At 48.9% G+C, this 23,667-nt stretch overlaps 1 protein-coding gene across 5 annotated transcripts in view; it reads left to right on the top strand.

Annotated features, from left to right (window-relative positions):
* Positions 1-23,667, top strand: part of SLC35F5 (solute carrier family 35 member F5) — a 197,943-nt gene that overhangs the window by 38,865 nt on the left and 135,411 nt on the right. For 4 of the 5 annotated variants that reach the window (XR_012724714.1, XM_075316960.1, XM_075316958.1 and 1 more), the window contains exons 3-5: positions 11,012-11,155; positions 12,171-12,233; positions 12,313-12,388. Coding sequence is in view for 4 of the 5 variants with exons in the window: in XM_075316960.1 (XP_075173075.1) it covers positions 11,012-11,155; positions 12,171-12,233; positions 12,313-12,388 (283 nt within the window). In the remaining variant the exon portion in view is untranslated. Of the gene's footprint in view, positions 1-4,478; positions 4,753-11,011; positions 11,156-12,170; positions 12,234-12,312; positions 12,389-23,667 lie in introns of all 5 variants that reach the window. The other variant, XM_075316961.1, reaches the window with a different exon arrangement.

Genomic DNA, 23,667 nt, shown 5'->3' with positions numbered 1-23,667 from the left:
TACCTCGCAGGACATCTGCAACAAAGCGTGCAACAAAGCCGGTCAGCGTCAGGTAACGGGTCACCATTGTTTTGATTTTAGGCTACTTTCACACTTGTGTTCAGCGCATTTCGTCACTATGGAGAATAGCGCAATCCGTTAACGCACTGCGCTATTCTCCATACACTTATATGGACGACGCACTGTAACGCAAGTGTCTGCGTTGCAAGCGCTGGACGACGCAGCGTCGTTATTTTGACGCTGCGTCAGGCGGATGGAACGCTGCATGTAGCGTTTTTCTGCGCTTGGCGGACTGTCAGAAAAATGCAACCTGCAGGAATCCGTTTGGCGTCCATTGTTTTTATAATGGACGCCTATGGTGGCGGATTCCGTTAGAATGCGTCATTTGATGGATTCCATTAACGCATCCGTCTTTACACACCTGCGCATGCCCAGATGTGTAAAGTCAAGGAAAAAAACCTATAACGGATTGCGTTATTTTGTACGATCCGTAGCATCCGTTGTGCCACTATATGCAACGCATCCGTTACATGCGTCACACAACGCAATGCTACAGATCCCGTCCAACGCAAGTGTGAAACTAGCCTTAGGCCTCTTGCACACTGTAATGTTAGAGTGGTTTCACACTTGTGTTGGGGCCGCCATTGGTCAATCCGCTCTGGATCTGACATCCAGCTGACCCCGGGGCAATGCTGGCGGAATACTGGCATTCCGCTTGCATTGCCTATAGAAGTGAACGGCTGGGTTCCGCGATCTGCCGCCGCCCGTTCGCTTTCTTAATGCTGCAATCCACGATCAGTGTCAGAACAAAAAGAATAGCATTTTCTTGTTTTCGTTCCGCTGCAGGTTAGCGGAACAGCGGCATTACAGAAGCGAATGGGCGGCCTGTAGGGCATATGTAGCGGAAGTGTGAAAGCACCCTTATGCTGACACTGATTTAGAACGCCAAAGCACGCGCTTTACTGGCATGTTTGTGCGCGCTCTCGCTAATGACCCATAAGATACAGGCTATTGATGAACGCTAAGTGCTCAAAAATAGCTCCTGTAATAAAATAAAAAGAGCCGAAACAACACCTCACTTTTCCAACCATTGACTTATATATTCAAAATTGGCAATCTTCTTAGCGATTTTCCAGTGCTTAGCACTTGGGTAAGTGCCTACTGTGAAAGAGGTCTTAGGGCTAAAACACAAGGCTAAAATTCCCTGCCTAATTTGGGGCCAAAACATCTGGGGGCAAAAAGCTAGGGGCGAAATATCCGTGGGCGAACTGCTGTTGGCAAAATGTGCAGGGGCGAAATGGGCAAAACCTCCAGGGGCGAACTGCTGGGGGTGAAACATGCTGGGGGCGAAATGTGCGGGGGGCGAAACATCCTGGGGGCGAAATGCTGGGGGCGAAATGTGCAGGGGTGAAATATGCTGGGGGCGAAATGTGCTGGGGGCGAAATGTGCGGGGGCGAAATGTGCGGGGGCGAAATGCTGGGGGCGAAATGGACAAAACATCCATGGGCGAACTGCTGGGGGCGAAATGTGCGGGGGCGAAACATCCTGGGGGCGAAATGTTCGGGGGTACAGTGTACCTGGGGGAGAAATGCTGGGGGCAGAACTTCCTAGAACCCAAAGTCGATAACCCCCTGTCACACGCACTTACCTCCCGGACGACCTCGCTGTGGGCGGCGAACATCCTCTTCCTGAAGGGGGCGGGTCGTGCGGTGTCACAGCGACATCACACAGCGGCCGGCCAATAGAAGTGGAGCGGCGGAGATGAGCGGACGTAACATCCTGCCCACCTCCTTCCTTCCTCGTTGCCGGCGGTTGCAGGTGAGCTGTGTTCATCGTTCCCGTGGTGTCATACGGTGCGATCTGTGCTGCCGCGGGAACGACGAACAACCGGCGCAGAGAAGAAGAAACGACTTTTTGATAATCAGCGACGTGTCAGCGATGACCGATAAGGGGAGTGTTTTTGCTCGTTCACTGTCGCTCGGAGCTGTCACACGCTGCGATATGTCGAACGATGCCGGATGTGCGTCACTAACGTCCTGACCCCGCCGACACATCGCCCGATATATGGTACCGTGTGACGCCCGCATTACTGTAAGATAATCCAAGGCCTCTGACGCTGCCAAGTGTTCTTTACACTGATCCGTCTCCTTGTGCACAAAGTCCGCCTCTGCTGAGAATCCCCTCCACGTTCTATCCAGTCTAATAGCACTATTACCCTGCAGATGGTCCTGGTGTTGTGAGGCTGAGCTTTTCCCAGGTCCGCACGCTCAGTACAGGGGGACGCCATCATAACACTATTACCCTGCAGATGGTCCTGGTGGTGTGAGGCTGAGCTTTTCCCAGGTCCGCACGCTCAGTACAGGGGGACGCCATCATAACACTATTACCCTGCAGATGGTCCTGGTGGTGTGAGGCTGAGCTTTTCCCAGGTCCGCACGCTCAGTACTGGGGGACGCCATCATAACACTATTACCCTGCAGATGGACCTGGTGTTGTGAGGCTGAGCTTTTCCCAGGTCCGCACGCTCAGTACTGGGGGACGCCATCATAACACTATTACCCTGCAGATGGACCTGGTGTTGTGAGGCTGAGCTTTTCCCAGGTCCGCACGCTCAGTACAGGGGGACGCCATCATAACACTATTACCCTGCAGATGGCCCTGTAGTTGTGAGGCTGAGCTTTTCCCAGGTCCGCACGCTCAGTACAGGGGGACGCCATCATAACAATATTACCCTGCAGATGGTCCTGGTGTTGTGAGGCTGAGCTTTTCCCAGGTCCGCACGCTCAGTACAGGGGGACGCCATCATAACACTATTACCCTGCAGATGGTCCTGGTGGTGTGAGGCTGAGCTTTTCCCAGGTCCGCACGCTCAGTACAGGGGGACGCCATCATAACACTATTACCCTGCAGATGGTCCTGGTGTTGTGAGGCTGAGCTTTTCCCAGGTCCGCACGCTCAGTACAGGGGGACGCCATCATAACACTATTACCCTGCAGATGGCCCTGTAGTTGTGAGGCTGAGCTTTTCCCAGGTCCGCACGCTCAGTACAGGGGGACGCCATCATAACACTATTACCCTGCAGATGGTCCTGGTGTTGTGAGGCTGAGCTTTTCCCAGGTCCGCACGCTCAGTCCAGGGGGACGCCATCATAACACTATTACCCTGCAGATGGTCCTGGTGTTGTGAGGCTGAGCTTTTTCCCAGGTCCGCACGCTCAGTACAGGGGGACGCCATCATAATACTATTACCCTGCAGATGGTCCTGGTGTTGTGAGGCTGAGCTTTTCCCAGGTCCGCACGCTCAGTACAGGGGGACGCCATCATAACACTATTACCCTGCAGATGGCCCTGTAGTTGTGAGGCTGAGCTTTTCCCAGGTCCGCACGCTCAGTACAGGGGGACGCCATCATAACACTATTACCCTGCAGATGGCCCTGTAGTTGTGAGGCTGAGCTTTTCCCAGGTCCGCACGCTCAGTACAGGGGGAGGCCATCATAACACTATTACCCTGCAGATGGACCTGGTGTTGTGAGGCTGAGCTTTTCCCAGGTCCGCACGCTCAGTACAGGGGGACGCCATCATAACACTATTACCCTGCAGATGGCCCTGTAGTTGTGAGGCTGAGCCTTTCCCAGGTCCGCACGCTCAGTACAGGGGGACGCCATCATAACACTATTACCCTGCAGATGGCCCTGTAGTTGTGAGGCTGAGCTTTTCCCAGGTCCGCACGCTCAGTACAGGGGGACGCCATCATAACACTATTACCCTGCAGATGGTGTAAACTGCCCAGGCCAATAAAAACGAATGCACTACCAGGATGCAGCAAGACCTCCAATAAATGGAGGCATCACAGGTGCAAGAGGAGCAAATCACTCGACCGTTACCAGTGATGGAGGAGGGCGATTGCTTGATGGTAAAATTGCACCCTTGTGGCTTGCATAGGGCACTGTTCACACACGCAGGTTCACAGTATCTGGTAAGCAGCCTATAAGTTACGCCCATCACAATAGATGCCAGCAGTGCCAGTGCTATATATGTGCTCCATGCAGGGACAGTGACTATAGTATGCACGGCCTAGCGTAAAGAGGCTGCATCCTGTATACAATGCTCTGTGCATACATATATGAGGTATTGGTCGATGTTATGGCCATAGTACGGAAGCCACAATCCACGTCACCCATCCTCATTCTTCTGGGTCCCTACACTAATATATGTATATGTAAAAAAACAACAAAAAGAGGAATGAAATCCTCCAATAGCCCAGCAATTATCAGAAAAACGGCAGCGATGTAACTGCTCGGGCAGTTTTCTTTTTTGCCCGGGCAGTTTTCTTTTTTGCCCGGGCAGTTTTCTTTTTTGCCTGGGCAGTTACATCGCTGCCGTTTTTCTGAGTAATTGCTGGGCTATTGGAGGATTTCATTCCTCTTTTTGTTGTTTTTTTATTTTTTATTTTTTTATTCACCTAAATAATTTTTCAGATAAGTGTGAAGAGACTCCATCCGTTCCTTAACAACCGCCTCAAACTTCAAGAGCCCATGGCTGACATTTAGTGAAAACCATGATTTTTTTTGTAAGAATTAGAAGAATTTGCATCACCCAAATCGCGAGACTTGATCGGATCTATTTTCTGAAGATTCTGAATCACATTGGAAGTTAGATGTTTAACAACGATTCATCAAAGAAACCTCATCTGACCGATGTTGTCATCCTTGTAAATGTGTTCCCATCAGTGAGAGTTTGGTGAAGATGGAGGTGAGCGTCCCTGTAGTAGGACCTGGATGGCGGCTTGGCCAGTGGATCCGCTTGTGATCTCACATGTTGCTCATCGCGTTTTTGTATATTTTTAGATATTACCACTCTCAGCTCTTTCCATCAGCTTTGTTAGAGGATACAGAAGAATCCACATCCATAGAAATAAAAAGCGCTTCTTGGATGAAATACTTAACAAAAAAGCGTGAAACAAGTGAAAATACGTCTTCTATTCTAGGTTCTTCACAGTCGCCAGCTTTTGCTTTGATTACTGCTTTGCACACTCTTGGCATTCTCTTGAGGAGCTTAAAGAGGTAATCACCGGAAATGGTTTTCACTTCACAGGTGCGCCCTGTCAGGTTTAATAAGTGGGATTTCTTGTCTTATAAATGGGGTTGGGACCATCAGTTGTGTTGTGCAGAAGTCTGGTGGATACGCAGCTGATAGTCCTACTGAATAGACTGTTAGAATTTGTATTATGGCAAGAAAAGAGCAGCTAAGTAAAGAAAAACGAGTGGCCATCATTACTTTAAGAAATGAAGGTCAGTCAGTCCGAAAAATTGGGAAAACTTTGACAGTGACCCCAACGCTACAAAGAAACTGGCTCACATGCGGACTGCCCTAGGAAAGAAAGACCAAGAGTCACCTCTGCTGCGGATGATAAGTTTATCCGAGTCACCAGCCTCAGAAATCACAGGTTAACAGCAGCTCAGATTAGAGATCAGGTCAATGCCACACAGAGTTCTAGCAGCAGACACATCTCTAGAACAACTGTTAAGAGGAGACTTTGTGCAGCAGCCTTCATGGTAAAATACCTGCTAGGAGACACTCAAATCGCTGCGTTCAAAAAAGCATTGTGACTTCCGGTTCCGGCGCTGTGATGTGAGGACGCAGGAGACAGAGCTCCGCACCATACCCGGCCACAGACAGACTTTGAAGGCCCCACAGCCGCAGGAAGAAGCGGGGAACGAGCGTCAGACAGCGGGGGACGCTGGTACATGGAGCGGTACCTCCTCAGGAGCGGCGGCAGGCAGGCAGGACACGGAGCGGCAGAGGGGGAGAGCGCAGAGCGGGATCCCAAGATGGCAGCTAGCACGGGACATGGAGGCCTGCAGGAAGGTGAGCGCTGTATGATGGAGGAGAGGGAGGCGCAGAGCGACAAACCGGCAGCACGGGAGCCCCACCAGATTACAAGCCTGCAAATAGATTACACGCGCCTTGCTGGGGAAGTGGCAGCTTACCTGGCAGATAAGATAAAACCATCCCTGGAGGACATGGTCCGGGCGGCGCTCCCCCCCCATACAGGAACAGATTATACAGCAGGGAACCAGACTGTCAGAAATCGAGCAAAGACTCTCTGACACAGAGGATGAGATGGCAACGCTGAAGGGACAACTGCAGGAAGTGATAGCAGGGTCCCAATCTATGAAGGACAAACTGGAGGATTTGGAAAATCGCTCCAGAAGGAGTAACGTAGGACTTGTAGGTCTGCCAGAATCTATAACCATGAAGCAGTTGGACAGCATATGTGAGTCAGAACTCCCCAAAGTGCTGGGCCTGAGACACAGATGCAGGGTGGAAAGAGCACACAGGGTGGGCCCTATAAGAGATCAATCAGACCAGCGGAAGGCGGCAGACAGGGAGGATGGCACAGGGGCACCTGGATCAAACAGACCACGCCAGGTAATAATAACTTGGAATATAAAGACAAGGAGGAGCTCCTGCGAGCATTTAGGGGACGGAGAACCCCACTATTGATACATGGACATAAAGAGCTAATTTTTGGAGACTATTCAGTGGAGGTTACCCGCAAACGGAAGGCCTTTAGTAAAATCTGCACTGAACTATACCTCAAAAATATAAAATTCCAATTGCTATACCCGGCAATGCTGAGGGTGACACAACAGGATGGATCCCTGTTTATAACCAAAGATTTGAAGGAGGCGGAGAGGTGGATGGGAGGCCTCGAGAAGGGGGAGTGCCCGAGGAGAACAGGAGAAAAGCGGAGTGGAATGCCTGGAGGGAGAGAGGAAGAGGATCGGGCAACGAGACAGAGTGACTAGATGGAGGGAGAGAGAGGAGAGATGGACACTCGGAGAGCCCCAAAGCTCAAAGACCATCGACACACAAGTCTACACAGCAGAAGAAAGGGGACACGTGAATGAAAGTTCAGGAAGATCTGACATCATCTACTGAAGGGAATGACATTTTTTGGGGGGGTGATGGAGCCTAGAGGACTTGTTCTTGTCACCGACGCTGACACAAATGTTTAATAACATTTTGGGGGGTAGGGAATGTCTAGTCATCTCAATACTGCGTATATCAAACTTTTACCCAAGGGAGACAAAAATCTGGACAACCCAACAAATTATAGACCAATCTCACTAACTAACCAAGACCTTAAGTTGGTGGCCAAATTGATGGCTAATAGATTGTCAGAAATATTACCAAGGTTAATCTCTCCTGCCCAATCAGGTTTTGTAAAGGGGAGAGCAGCGGTGATGAATGTAAGAAAGGCCATGTTAGTAATGGACGCCATTAGACATAGGGACCTGCGAGGAGGGGAGTTGCCAGCCGTGATCACATTAGATGCCGAAAAAGCGTTTGATAACGTGCAGTGGTCATGGCTGGAAAATGTAATGGACAGTATGGGCTTTAGGGGAGCATTCAGGACATTCATGGGAGTATTATATGCAAACCCTCAGGCTAGGGTGGCGACACCCGGGTTCTTGTCACGGCCATTTCCACTGACTAAGGGGACGAGGCAGGGGTGCCCGCTGTCTCCTCTCTTGTTTAATTTAGCCATCGAGCCATTATCGAGACTGATCAATGGAGCAGAATGTTTTGAAGACATCAGCATTGGAACGGAAAAAATACATTCAGCCCTGTTTGCGGACGATATTATACTATTTATGAATAGACCACAGAATGATCTCTCGAAAGCAATACATCAGAGAGATTTGGGGCCATGGCAGGTTTTAAACTGAACAAGGCGAAATGTGAAATATTATTTCTGAATCAACGAACCATGCCATTTCTGAAAACCTTTGGAATAGGGGATAACATGTGTGGGATACCGATAGCAAGAGCCCACCTTAAATATCTGGGAATCCAGATGGGACGCCAGCCTGCCTCGATTTATGAACTAAACTATACACCATTGATAAAGAAAATAGTGCGGGAATTAAAGCTGTGGGAGGGGCTGCCGCTATCCCTGCTAGGTATAAGATGTGGGAGGGGCTGCCGCTATCCCTGCTAGGTATAAGATGTGGGAGGGGCTGCCGCTATCCCTGCTAGGTATAAGATGTGGGAGGGGCTGCCGCTATCCCTGCTAGGTATAAGCTGTGGGAGGGGCTGCCGCTATCCCTGCTAGGTATAAGATGTGGGAGGGGCTGCCGCTATCCCTGCTAGGTATAAGATGTGGGAGGGGCTGCCGCTATCCCTGCTAGGTATAAGATGTGGGAGGGGCTGCCGCTATCCCTGCTAGGTATAAGATGTGGGAGGGGCTGCCGCTATCCCTGCTAGGTAGAAACCACCTCTTAAAAAGGATGAGTTTCTCGAAGCTGTTGTATCTGATGCAGACTATTCCTATACTACTGAAACACGCAGACGTAAATAGATTGAATAAGGCGTTCTCTGCTCTATGGAGTGGAAAAAGACCAAGCATTAGAGCGTAAAAATTAATGCTACCCCTGGAAAAGGGAGGAATCAAGCGACCAAATGTGAGCGGCTACAACCTCGCATGTTTGATGAGACATGTCATAGACTGGCTGAGGAAGACAAATAGCTATTCTGACATAGAAAGGGAGTTCTGCAGACCTTGGGACTTGGGGGCAATACTACACACGTCACTAGCCAATATTCCGAGGAACATTAAACACTCCCTGTATGTAGAGATAATGGCGTGGAAAGCAGTGAGGAAAAAATGTAGCCTAACCTGGCGAATCTCCAAATACCTAAATATCTGGAACTTCCCGGAATTCCCAGCAGGGAGGGAAAATAAGCCACTTCTAGAATGGAGAAATAAAGGGATTGGAGGGGTGAAAGATCTGCGCCATGAAACGGAACATAGATGGTTGACCCTTGAGGAGATGGTGACCAGGTACAGGCTTTCTCCATTCCAAATCATACAATACAAGCAGGGAGAAAAGGGAATAATGGGGTTACTGAGGGATGTCAGGATGGAGCAGGTAATGAATGAGATGGACCAGTTTATCATGAGGGAGAACCAGGAGATTACTATCTCCTCACTATACAAAGACCTGAGAGCAGTATTGGTTCCATTGCACTCTGACCGGGTCTTGGGAGCATGGGCACGGCAATTGGAAGACACAGAAGCAGGGGATAAGATATTACAGGGATGGGTGAGAAGGAGGTGATTAATGAGGGATGGAGGGACACACAATACAGGTTAATACATAGAGCAATCTATGGCTTTAACATCCCAAACAAGCAGAAGGTAGATAAACTAGATCACTGCCCCAAATGTAAAAGGCCAAAAACGGATCTATACCATGGGATCTGGCAGTGTCCAGAAAGCCAGAAATTTAGGGGAAGGATACGGACACTTATAACCAATATTGTGGAAGTGGAAATGGACCCATTGTTATGGATCTTCCTTTATAGGAACAAAGAAAGGGAAGAAGGAGGAGATAAACCGGGGATCATGATACCAAGACTGTACACAGTGCAGCTATGATAGGTAAAAAGGCTTTACTGCGCAAATGGCTCGAGGGGAACGTTCCATCGGATGAAGAGGTGCTGGGACAGATTAAATTGTTACTCAGAATTGAGCAGTTGGAAGCAGAAAGAAACAAGGTTGAACGAACGGGTACATTTTTTAAAACAATGGAGGAGATTCGTAGTACAACAATGTGGGAAGGCAGAAATACGAACAATAATATCCCCTTTTACAAATACGGAATGTTATCTGCTGGAAGACATTCAAGGTACACAACGGAGACATGATAGTAGGGTGCGATGATTCAGAAAAGTGGGCTTCTATCAGGTGATCAAATATAGAGGAGTTATGTGTTTTCGCGTGACTTGACCATGGTGTTTATGTATTAAACTGTTTGGGAGGGGTACACTGGGAATATATGGGTAAACCGGAAAGGTGAATTATTCCTGGTTATATTGTTTGACCTGATGTAATGAGTATGAAAACGGAAATAAAAATTTGTGTTTAAAAAAAAAAATAGCTGCTAGGAAACGCCTGCTAAGGACAGGCAACAAGGAGAAGAGACTTGTTTGGGCTAAAGAACACAAGGAATGGACATTAGACCAGTGGAAATCTGTGCTTTGCTCTGAGGAGTCCACATTTGAGATCTTTGGATCCAACCACCGTGTCTTTGTAGAAAAGGTGAATGGATGGACTCTACATGCCGGGTTCCCACCGTGAAGCATGGTGGAGGAGGTGTGATGGTGTCGGGGAGCTTTGCTGGTGACACTGTTGGGGATTTATTCAAAATTGAAGGCATACAGAACCAGCATGGCTACCACAGCATCTTGCAGCGGCGTGCTATTCCATCCGGTTTGCGTTTAGTTGGACATCATTTATTTTCCAACAGCACAATGACCCCAAACACTCCTCCAGGTGGGTAAGGGCTATTTGACTAAGAAGGAGAGTGATGGGGTGCTACGCCAGATGACCTGGCCTCCACAGTCACCAGACCTGAACCCAATCAAGATGGTTTGGGGTGAGCTGGACCGCAGAGTGAAGGCAAAAGGGCCAACAAGTGCTAAGCATCTCTGGGAACTCCTTCAAGACTGTTGGAAAACCATTTTCCGGTGACTACCTCTTGAAGCTCATCAAGAGAATACCAAGAGTGTGCAAAGCAGTAATCAAAGCAAAAGGTGGCTACTTTGAAGAACCTAGAATATAAGACAGATTTTCAGTTGTTTCACACTTTAAGTATTTCATGTCACATGTGTTAATTCATAGTTTTGATGCCTTCACTGTGAATCTACAAATAAAGAAAACTCTTTGAATGACAAGGTGTGTCCAAACATTTGGTCTGTACTGTATAAGCGTTGTTTCAGTGCTGTCATATTCACCTTAAATGTCCTATGTCTTGTGTTCTGTACTCCACTGCTGGAGGCGCTGCAGTCAGTGACTGGCTGCAGCACTGTTGATGTGTCATTAGTCTCTGGCGTGCTGGGGTAGATGCCGCGGTCTCTGGGAGGGGGACTGCAGTCTCTTCTATAATGTAGACCCTCTCAGCCCCTAATAATGGTCTCATCTTTCCTTTCTTTTTTTCAGTACATATTTCAGGAGTTCAACAAGCCGTTTTTCAGCACTTTTGCGAAGACGTCAATGTTTGTCTTGTATTTGCTGGGATTTCTTATTTGGCGGCCGTGGCGACATCAGTGTACCAATCGTCTGGGGGTAAATCGCCCCAATCTGGTGAGTTTGATGTAGTTTTCTGTGTAACCTCTGGTTAGAAGGAGAGAAGCCATGGCTCAGCGGGAGTTAATTGGGCTGGCCAATTTGTGCATTGCTGGACTGCGTAAGTGTCCCCTTGTGGTGGACCAACGCTGCTCCTGCCCGGCTTACGGGGCAATTCCTGGCAGGATGATAGGGAGAGACCTGTCAATATGCACACATGAGGAGCCGGTGTGGTGCTGGACTAGCCTCGCCTGTTTTCTGGCAGTACGGGTCCTGTGCCCTGGTTGGTGTCTCCCCGGCAGGATGACTGACAGGTCTCGCCCTATGTGCACACATGAGGAGCCGGTGTGGTGCTGGACTAGCCTCGCCTGTTTTCTGGCAGTACGGGTCCTGTGCCCTGGTTGGTGTCTCCCCGGCAGGATGACTGACAGGTCTCGCCCTATGTGCACACATGAGGAGCCAGCGTGGTGCTGGACTAGCCTCGCCTGTTTTCTGGTAGTACGGGTCCTGTGCCCTGGTTGGTGTCTCCCCGGCAGGATGACTGACAGGTCTCGCCCTATGTGCACACATGAGGAGCCGGCGTGGTGCTGGACTAGCCTCGCCTGTTTTCTGGCAGTACGGGTCCTGTGCCCTGGTTGGTGTCTCCCCGGCAGGATGACTGACAGGTCTCGCCCTATGTGCACACATGAGGAGCCAGCGTGGTGCTGGACTAGCCTCGCCTGTTTTCTGGCAGTACGGGTCCTGTGCCCTGGTTGGTGTTTCCCCGGCAGGATGACTGACAGGTCTCGCCCTATGTGCACACATGAGAAGCCGCCGGCCGGCGTGGTGCTGGACTAGCCTCGCCTGCTTTCTGCCAGTAATGGTGCAGCCAGGCCGTGATTTCTAATCTGTGGTTTGGTGTAGCCGTGGCTGGGTGTCCTGCCCGCTGCGAGCAGTCTGTACTGGAGCAGGAGAGCTGCTGCGGGTTCTGCTATTATCGGGGCAGAGATGATGGCGCTTGATCTTCTCTCACTTATTTGTATTTCCGTCTCAGTTTGCAGATGCCGGTAGGTATTTTCCAGCGTGTGCTGCAGACGGTGCAGGGAACCACACAATGGTAAGGATCCTTTGTGAATGTGCTGTGTGGCCCCATGGGCCCCTCTATATAAAAGTAATGTGGGCTCTTCTTCCTGCAGAGTGATCCTCTCTATGTTCCTGTGAAGTTTCATGATCTGCAGAACGAAAAGATCCTAACCACAATTAATGAGGAATGTAAGTAATGATCGCTCCGTTTACAAAGCACTGCACGCTCACACATGCACGCTCACACATGCACGCTCACACATGCACGCTCACACATGCACGCTCACTCTGAGTTTTAGATGGGGCGCTACACACATGCACTCACTGTATACGGGGCACCTCACATGATATGAAAAAATCCAGCTCTCCTGATAACATGGAATTCATTATTTTGAAAGTTAAAATCAAAATCCACACGACACAAAACTTATTTGTGAAAAATACGACAAAGTCCATAATGATGAAAACGCCGAAGACCATAGGGAGCAACAAGCTGCACGTTTCAGGCGTTCCTGCGTCCTCTGAGCGTCCAGTCTCTCTCCTCTGATGTCCTTTTATCTGTGATCGCTTGTCCGACTTCACATGTGGAAGAACACGTGCTTTCCATAAAATATCAGTGCAGATCACCAGACCCGTGCCGAGCCGGACCCCTGCCAGTTCAGTTTGGCGGGTTCAGCCAGACTTTCGATAAAGTGCTGTTCTGGAGCCAGACTTGACTTTTTTTTTCTTGTTTGTACACATTACATTCAATAACACTGATTTTACCCCCAGTGCGAAGCATTTAGAGACTTCAAGCGACTTACACTGGCTGATAATTGGGCCAAAGGTGACACCTTCATATCTCTCTGGTGATGATGGCCGCTCGGGGCACACGTGTCCATGTGGTGTATCCAGAACACTCCCCTCATCAGTACACGGCTGATATTCAGGACAGAGGGTACACCTTAATTTCTCTCCGGTGATGAAGCCCGCTCGGGGCACACGTGTCCATGTGGTGTATCCAGAACGCTCCCCTCGTCAGTACACGGCTGATATTCAGGACAAAGGGTACACCTTAATTTCTCTCCGGTGATGAAGCCGGCTCAGGTCACACGTGTCCATGTGGTGTATCCAGAACGCTCCCCTCGTCAGTACACGGCTGATATTCAGGACAGAGGGTACACCTTAATTTCTCTCTGGTGATGAAGCCCGCTCAGGTCACACGTGTCCATGTGGTGTATCCAGAACACTCCCCTCGTCAGTACACGGCTGATATTCAGGACAGAGGGTACACCTTAATTTCTCTCTGGTGATGAAGCCCGCTCGGGGCACACGTGTCCATGTGGTGTATCCAGAACGCTCCCCTCGTCAGTACACGGCTGATATTCAGGACATAGGGGACACCTTCATTTCTCTCTGGTGATGAAGCCGGCTCAGGTCACACGTGTCCATGTGGTGTATCCAGAACGCTCCCCTCGTCAGTACACGGCTGATATTCAGGACAGAGGGTACACCTTAATTTCTCTCTGGTGATGAAGCCCGCTCAGGTCACACGTGTCCATGTGGTGTATCCAGAACACTCCCCTCGTCAGTACACGGCTGATATTCAGGACAGAGGGTACACCTTAATTTCTCTCTGGTGATGAAGCCCGCTCGGGGCACACGTGTCCATGTGGTGTATCCAGAACGCTCCCCTCGTCAGTACACGGCTGATATTCAGGACAGAGGGTACACCTTAATTTCTCTCTGGTGATGAAGCCCGCTCAGGTCACACGTGTCCATGTGGTGTATCCAGAACACTCCCCTCGTCAGTACACTGCTGATATTCAGGACAGAGGGTACACCTTAATTTCTCTCTGGTGATGAAGCCCGCTCGGGGCACACGTGTCCATGTGGTGTATCCAGAACGCTCCCCTCGTCAGTACACGGCTGATATTCAGGACAGAGGGTACACCTTAATTTCTCTCCGGTGATGAAGCCGGCTCAGGTCACACGTGTCCATGTGGTGTATCCAGAACGCTCCCCTCGTCAGTACACGGCTGATATTCAGGACAGAGGGTACACCTTAATTTCTCTCTGGTGATGAAGCCCGCTCAGGTCACACGTGTCCATGTGGTGTATCCAGAACACTCCCCTCGTCAGTACACGGCTGATATTCAGGACAGAGGGTACACCTTAATTTCTCTCTGGTGATGAAGCCCGCTCGGGGCACACGTGTCCATGTGGTGTATCCAGAACGCTCCCCTCGTCAGTACACGGCTGATATTCAGGACATAGGGGACACCTTCATTTCTCTCCGGTGATGATGGCCGCTCGGGGCACACGTGTCCATGTGGTGTATCCAGAACGCTCCCCTCGTCAGTACACGGCTGATATTCCGGACAGAGGGTACACCTTAATTTCTCTCCGGTGATGATGGCCGCTCGGGGCACACGTGTCCATGTGGTGTATCCAGAACGCTCCCCTCGTCAGTACACGGCTGATATTCCGGACAGAGGGTACACCTTAATTTCTCTCCGGTGATGAAGCCCGCTCGGGGCACACGTGTCCATGTGGTGTATCCAGAACGCTCCCCTCATCAGTACACGGCTGATATTCCGGACAGAGGGTACACCTTAATTTCTCTCCGGTGATGATGGCCGCTCGGGGCACACGTGTCCATGTGGTGTATCCAGAACGCTCCCCTCGTCAGTACACGGCTGATATTCCGGACAGAGGGTACACCTTAATTTCTCTCCGGTGATGATGGCCGCTCGGGGCACACGTGTCCATGTGGTGTATCCAGAACGCTCCCCTCGTCAGTACATGGCTGATATTCTGGCTTTAGGGGACACCATCATATCTCTCTGGTGATGAAGCCCGCTCAGGTCACACGTGTCCATGTGGTGTATCCAGATCGCTTCCCTCGTCAGTACACGGCTGATATTCAGGCTGTAGGGGACACCTTCATTTCTCTTCGGTGATGAAGCCGGCTCGGGGCACACGTGTCCATGTGGTGTATCTAGATCGTTCCCCTCATCAGTACACGGCTGATATTCAGGGAAGAGGGGACACCATCATTTCTCTCCGGTGATGAAGCTTGCTCAGGTCACACGTGTCCATGTGGTGTATCCAGATCGCTCCCCTCGTCAGTACATGGCTGATATTCAGGGAAGAGGGGACATCATCATTTCTCTCCGGTGATGAAGCCCGCTCAGGGCACACGTGTCCATGTGGTGTATCCAGATCGCTTCCCTCATCAGTACACGGCTGATATTCAGAGCAGAGGGGACACCATCATTTCTCTCCGGTGATGAAGCCGGCTCAGGTCACACGTGTCCATGTGGTGTATCCAGAACTCTCCCCTCGTCAGTACACGGCTGATATTCAGGCTGTAGGGGACACCTTCATATCTCTCCGGTGATGAAGCCGGCTCAGGGCACACGTGTCCATGAGGTGTATCCAGATCGCTCCCCTCGTCAGTACACGGCTGATATTCAGGGCAGAGGGGACACCTTCATTTCTCTCCGGTGATGGAGCCCGCTCAGGGCACACGTGTCAATGTGGTGTATCCAGATCGCTTCCCTCGTCAGTGCACGGCTGATATTCAGGCTGTAGGGGACACCTTCATATCTCTCCGGTGATGAAGCCGGCTCAGGGCACACGTGTCCATGTGGTGTATCCAGATCGCTCCCCTCGTCAGTACACGGCTGATATTCAGGGAAGAGGGGACATCATTTCTCTCCGGTGATGGAGCCCGCTCAGGGCACACGTGTCCATGTGGTGTATCCAGATCGCTTCCCTCATCAGTACACGGCTGATATTCAGGGCAGAGGGGACACCTTCATTTCTCTCCGGTGATGGAGCCCGCTCAGGGCACACGTGTCAATGTGGTGTATCCAGATCGCTTCCCTCGTCAGTGCACGGCTGATATTCAGGCTGTAGGGGACACCTTCATATCTCTCCGGTGATGAAGCCGGCTCAGGGCACACGTGTCCATGTGGTGTATCCAGATCGCTCCCCTCGTCAGTACACGGCTGATATTCAGGGAAGAGGGGACATCATTTCTCTCCGGTGATGGAGCCCGCTCAGGGCACACGTGTCCATGTGGTGTATCCAGATCGCTTCCCTCATCAGTACACGGCTGATATTCAGGGCAGAGGGGACACCATCATTTCTCTCCGGTGATGAAGCCGGCTCAGGTCACACGTGTCCATGTGGTGTATCCAGAACTCTCCCCTCGTCAGTACACGGCTGATATTCAGGCTGTAGGGGACACCTTCATATCTCTCCGGTGATGAAGCCGGCTCAGGGCACACGTGTCCATGAGGTGTATCCAGATCGCTCCCCTCGTCAGTACACGGCTGATATTCAGGGCAGAGGGGACACCTTCATTTCTCTCCGGTGATGGAGCCCGCTCAGGGCACACGTGTCAATGTGGTGTATCCAGATCGCTTCCCTCGTCAGTGCACGGCTGATATTCAGGCTGTAGGGGACACCTTCATATCTCTCCGGTGATGAAGCCGGCTCAGGGCACACGTGTCCATGTGGTGTATCCAGATCGCTCCCCTCGTCAGTACACGGCTGATATTCAGGGAAGAGGGGACATCATTTCTCTCCGGTGATGGAGCCCGCTCAGGGCACACGTGTCAATGTGGTGTATCCAGATCGCTTCCCTCGTCAGTGCACGGCTGATATTCAGGCTGTAGGGGACACCTTCATATCTCTCCGGTGATGAAGCCGGCTCAGGGCACACGTGTCCATGTGGTGTATCCAGATCGCTCCCCTCGTCAGTACACGGCTGATATTCAGGGAAGAGGGGACATCATTTCTCTCCGGTGATGGAGCCCGCTCAGGGCACACGTGTCCATGTGGTGTATCCAGATCGCTTCCCTCATCAGTACACGGCTGATATTCAGGGAAGAGGGGACACCATCATTTCTCTCCGGTGATGGAGCCCGCTCAGGGCACACGTGTCAATGTGGTGTATCCAGATCGCTTCCCTCGTCAGTACACGGCTGATATTCAGGCTGTAGGGGACACCTTCATATCTCTCCGGTGATGAAGCCGGCTCAGGGCACACGTGTCCATGTGGTGTATCCAGATCGCTTCCCTCGTCAGTACACGGCTGATATTCAGGGAAGAGGGGACACCATCATTTCTCTCCGGTGATGAAGCCGGCTCAGGTCACACGTGTCCATGTGGTGTATCCAGATCGCTTCCCTCGTCAGTACACGGCTGATATTCAGGCTGTAGGGGACACCATCATTTCTCTCCGGTGATGGAGCCCGCTCAGGTCACACGTTCCATGTGGTGTATCCAGATCGCTTCCCTCGTCAGTTCACGGCTGATATTCAGGGAAGAGGGGACACCATCATTTCTCTCCGGTGATGAAGCCGGCTCAGGTCACACGTGTCCATGTGGTGTATCCAGATCGCTTCCCTCGTCAGTACACGGCTGATATTCAGGCTGTAGGGGACACCATCATTTCTCTCCGGTGATGAAGCCGGCTCAGGTCACACGTGTCCATGTGGTGTATCCAGATCGCTTCCCTCGTCAGTACACGGCTGATATTCAGGCTGTAGGGGACACCATCATTTCTCTCCGGTGATGAAGCCCGCTCAGGTCACACGTTCCATGTGGTGTATCCAGATCGCTTCCCTCGTCAGTACACGGCTGATATTCAGGGAAGAGGGGACACCATCATTTCTCTCCGGTGATGAAGCCCGCTCAGTGTTAAAATATTTTTATTAAAGGGTTTAACAATTAAAGGAGGAAAAGTAATATCATAGAAATTATTTAAATAATGCACACAAATTACAGATTAACAACAAACTTAATATAATCTATACCTAGATGAGAAGGAAGGGAGGAGAGTGAAAGGAAATAGGAAGTTGGAGATCAAAAAGTTTTATTGGTTGGGTTAAGTAGAAGGGGGAAGGAGTGAAGAAGGAAAGAGGGACATAGGAGAAGTATATAAAAAAACACAAAAAAACAACTTAACAATACAATAGTGCACAAACTAAAGGCTGCTTTACACGTATCAATTTATCATGCGTTCACATGTGCGATCGCACTCACCCCCATCGTTTGTGCAATATGGGCAATTTGTTGCCCGTGTCGCACAAAGTCGGTAACCCCCGTCAGATGTACTTACCTGCTGAGCGACCTCGATGTGGGCGGCAAAAATCCACTTCCTGAAGGGGGAGGGACGTGCGGCGTCACAGCGACGTCACACAGCGGCCGGCCAATAGAAGCGGAGGGGCGGAGGTGAGCGGGACGTAAACATCCCGCCCACCTCCTTCCTTCAGCATTGCCAGCAGCCACAGGTAAGCTGCAGTTCATCGTTCCCGGGGTGTCACATGGAGCGATGTGTGCTGCCTCGGGAACGATGAACAACTGGAGCACAGAAGGACATTCGATTTTTTTTTTTGGAAAATGAGCGACGAGCAACGATAAGGTGAGTATTTTTGCTCCTTCACAGTCGCTCATTTGTGTTACACGCTACGATATGTCTAACGATGCCGGATGTGCGTCACTAACGACGTGACCCTGACGACATATCGTTAGATATATCGTAGCGTGTAAAGCGGCCTTAACCTTTATATAACCTTAAATAACTATGTTGAGTTACAAAAACCCATAAAGTAAATTACCACAATATATAATTAAATCATGGGAATAGTAGGCAAGAAGGTATGCAAGGCACAATTTCATATGATGAACATGTATTTAAAACCAAAAACAAGCTAATTATCCATAGCGATAAGACAAATAAGTTACGTAATCCTCTGGAGGCCCTCATTCCAGAGGCTCCACTGTTTATGGTATTTAGGAAAGCAATTATTTGGAGTGGCGTGTCTTCTCTCAAATTCATTATGTTGTTTTATTGAGTTTGTTACTTGGGTTATATCAGGGGGAGAGGGTTTATCCAATGAGAGACAATTAATGATTTTGTCGTTAGGAAAATGTGGATGATTAAAAATGTATAGGAAGGGCTTAATGAATCTGCATCAAGAGAAAGGAGAGGCAACCGGCGCGTCAAAACCGTATCTAAGTGAGTAACTCTATTGATTAGATTTGATGTTTTTTCCCAGAGAGGCTTCAACACTGGCATTCCCAGAAGATATGTAACAGACCCCAACATACTGGGGAATGGAAGGATTCGATTCATGCGACCTAGCTGGAGTGCAACCGGCGAGAGTTTCCAGACGAGAAGCCGACAAGGAAGAAGAGTTAGTTGCTTTAAGAGCGTGAAACCAATCTTCCTCTGAAAACGCCATCCCAAGCTCTTTCCACTCCACCGTGTATTTCAGCTTATTAAAGGTCAAATCGCTTAAAAGGTGATGATAAATACTTTGTGTGCTCCAAGTCAGGGCATTCTCCAATTTGCAAAAGAGAGAATCAACCAATTCATGAAGCGGGTTCTTGTTAGCCAAAACTTTCCTAAGGCCCTGTGCGCACTAGGCCGTTTTACCCGCGGATTTACCCGCGGTTTTGCTGCAGAAATTTCTTGAGAAATGTTTGAAATCTTTCTGCAGACATTTCCCAGCAAAACCTATGGGAAAGAAAATAGCAGTGCGCACGCTGCGTTTTTTTCTCAAGAAAATTCTTTCTGAAGAATTTCTTGAGAAAATTTCTTGAGAAAATGAGCATGTCACTTCTTTTCCGCAGGTAGCTGCGGTATACCCCGGTATTTCACTCCATTCACTGTAATGTAATCGCGAAATTCCGGGGGTATACCGCAGGTAGCAAATGATGTGCGGTATACCCCCGGAATAGCCGCGATTTACCTGCAGTAATGTTCATCGCTGCCTGCGGTTTTGCAGGGAGTAAGGTCATTATGACAGAAGAGGAAGCGGAGTAAACACAGACGTCACACTCCCTGGACGCCGCACAGAAGCGCTTCCGTGTGACCTCCAGGTGCCCGTGCAGTCTGTGTCCTGCTCCAGCCCCGCCGCTGCCAGCCCTGCTGTGTGTCAGTGTCTGCCCGCAGTGTCAGCAGCTTGTCACCCTGCAGCGCAGGCAGACACTGACATACAGCAGTATGTGCAGCCGCGGGGATGCCTAGCGCTGCTGTCAGGAGGTGAGATGAGGTCGTTACCTGCTGTGACTATCTCCTGCCTCCTGACGTCACCGCGGTCACTGCTGTCTATGCCCGTCTTGCGAGCGGCCCGAGACTGTCACTAGCGGTGACTTCACGGGCTCTCGCAATACTGCTGACAACGCGGCGGGCATAGAAGTCAGTGACAGCGCTGACGTCAGCAGTACAGGAGATGATCACAACAGGTAATGATCTCATCTAACCTCCTGATGGCAGCGCTGGTCATCCCCTGCAGTGACCTGGGCTGACCTATTGATGTTAGCTCAGGTCACTGCATTGCTCTCCCAGCCAATGGGGAACATTCTGTTCTTCATTGACTGGGACAGTGACTATGGTATGGATCGTCGTGGGACCCCCCCCCCTACTGGATTACGCCGGATGTGGAATTGATTGTTCTTTTCAATAAATTGGTGAAAGAGGGAATGTGGGCAGTGTTTTTTTCAAATAAAACTTTTTTTGTTGTCTCTTTTTTTTTTATTTCTTACTGACTGGGTTGGTGATGTCGGGTATCTGATAGACGCGTGGCATCACAAACCCCAGGGCTTGATGCCAGGTGACATTACACATCTGGCATCAACCCCATATATTACCTCGTTACCAAAGCACCAGGGTAACGGGATGAGTTGGGGCGAAGCGCCAGGATTGGCACATCTAATGGATGCGCCACTTCTGGGGCAGCTGCGGCCTGCTATTTTTAGGCTGGGTAGTGTCCAATAACAGTGGACCTCCCTAGTCTGAGAATACCAGACCACAGCTGTCAGCTTTACCTTGGCTGGTGATCCAATTTAGGGGGGGACCCCACGTTTTTGTTTTAAATGTATTTAATGTAAAATAACAGCGTGGGGTGCCCTCTGTTTTGGATTGCCAGCCAAGCTAAAGCTGCCAGCTGTGGTCTGCAGGCTGCAGCCGTCTGCTTTACCCTAGCTGGCTACAAAAGATGGGGGGACCCCACGTCATTTTTTTTTTTTTTTTTTTTTTTTTAAATTATTTATTTATTTTTTTGCTAAATACAAGGCTAGGCACCCTTTAGTGCCACATGAAAGTCACTAAAGGGTGCCAGCTTAGAATATGCAGGGGGGTGGGACATTATATAGGTCTTTCTCATCTATCTATCTATTCATCTATCCATCTTTCCCTCTATCCATTATCTATCTATTATCTATATTATTTATTGCAGTTACAGCATAAAAAAAACGGAGGGACCAACCTGCGGCAAAAACGCATGCGTTTTTCCCCGCGGTTTTTTACCGCAGGTGCGGTAATCTTCAACTCCCAGAAGTTTCTCAAGAAATTTTCTTGAGAAAAATCACTTTTCTAGTGCGCACAGAGCCTAAGAGTATCTCTTAAAGGCATTAGGGTTTTGAAGTCTATATCTGGAATTTTATGCTTTATTTTGATATCAAGAAAGGAAATGAAATGATTGGCGTCATGAATATGAGAATCCTTTTTTAAGTTCAGGGAATGCCAAGCTTTGGGAAGTTCTATATTAGCCAATGCTACAAAATGGAGAGAAAAAAATCTTTATTTGAGAGTATTTACTAATTTTGGGAGATTGTTTCAACAAATATTTCCATGCATTAATTGTGGCCCAAAGTGTAGGAGTGTTCGGAGGAGGAAGGGAAGGATTGAGTATGTGGGAAAGACGCAGGGTCTCGAGAGGTCTATAGTTAGCTGATGGCTCTAGGTCTGGCCATGGAAAGGGGTGTGAATTTTTTAACCATTGTTGGCTTTGTTGAATAAGGAAAGTCATGTAATAGTTGGTAAGGTCCGGCACGCCCATACCTCCTTTTTTTCTATGTTTAGTTAAGGTTAATCTAGACATTCTGGGGCGCTTAGAATCCCATATAAAGTCATTCATTAATTTTGTTAATTTTAATTTATGGTGCAATGGAACATATAGGGGGATGGATGTAAATTGATAAATCATTTTGGGAAGAGCCATCATTTTAAAATTTGTTATCCCCCCAGCCAAGACATTTCAGATTTCGAGTATTGTAATGTATCTTTGTTAAGATTGTTAACTAAGAGATTTATATTGGTTTCCAGCATATCGTGAAGAGTTTTCATAATAGTAATGCCTAGATAAGGAATAGAATTTGTCTCTTGTGAAACGGAAGTCATATTTTTAATACAGTCTATCGAAACATCATCATAAGTGGAAATGTAAAAATTTGGATTTTTGGGGATTTAGTTTGTAATAAGATATATGTGAAAATTGTTCTAGTGATGTAATCAATTCAGGGATCGAGGACATGGGGTCAGAAAGGAGAGTAAAATCTCATCAGCATAGAAGCCGATTTTGTGTTCTTTTTGTTTTGGTGAGAATCCCTTTTAATATCTACATTCGATCTAATGTATTCAGCTAGGGGTTCTATAAAAGATAGAAAAGGATAGGAGAAAGAGGGCAACCCGGTCTTGTACCGTTGGTTATGCTGAAGGGAGATGACAACTGATTATTCGCATATACCCTAGCAGTTGGTGCAGAGTATAATGCCATAATCATATTAATAAAACTGTCGCCCTCAGATATTGCCAGTTAACACGGTCAAAAGCCTTTTCAGCGTCAAGTGCCAGCAATACGGATGGTATATTATTTTTACTCATGTGATGGACAAGGTTGATTGTTCTCCTCGTACCATCAGATGTTTGCCTCCCTTCAACAAAACCAAGTTGATCTACATTAATGATGTTTGGGATGATCTTTGACAACCTATTTGCTATTAATTTAGAGTATATTTTTGTGTCTATATTGATTAGGGATAAGGGTTTATAATTACCAACTAATGCACTATCTCCACCTGGCTTAGGGATTAATGAGGTTGTCGCTTGCAGCATTTCTTGGGGGATACGGCCTGATGAAGAAATGTTATTAATCTCTTGGTCAGATGTGAGATCAAGAGGGGGCAAAATAATTTATAATCATTTGTATATCCATCAGGGCCAGGGGATTTTCCTAATTTTAACAATTTAATAGCATTACGAACTTCTGATTCTGAAACGGGGATATTTAGGTTATTTAGATCATCTGATGAAATACTTGGTAAGTTCAATTTGGATAAGAATTCATTAGAGTTGTGGTAGGCTGGGGAGTATGAGAATCATTTTTAAGATTACAGAGATTTTCATAAAATTTGGCAAAAGTATCAGCTATTTCCTTGGGATGATGAGTCAAATTACCATTGGGCATTTTAATTGACGTACCGTATTTTTTGGACCATAAGACACACTTTTTTCCCCCCAAATGTTGGGGGACAGTTGGGGGTGCATCTTATGGTCTGACTATAGGGCTGCGGCCGGGAATGAGGGTGCTGCGGGTCATCGGGGGCACAAGCAGGCTGTAGCAGCGCCTGCTCGTGACCACGTGGGCCCGCTCATTACATATGCACGCGTATCCATCCGCCCATCT

This window comes from Anomaloglossus baeobatrachus, chromosome 7, assembly GCF_048569485.1.
Source record: "Anomaloglossus baeobatrachus isolate aAnoBae1 chromosome 7, aAnoBae1.hap1, whole genome shotgun sequence".
NCBI classification, from domain to species: Eukaryota; Metazoa; Chordata; class Amphibia; order Anura; family Aromobatidae; genus Anomaloglossus; species Anomaloglossus baeobatrachus.
This window is presented reverse-complemented; position numbering and strand designations above follow the sequence as displayed.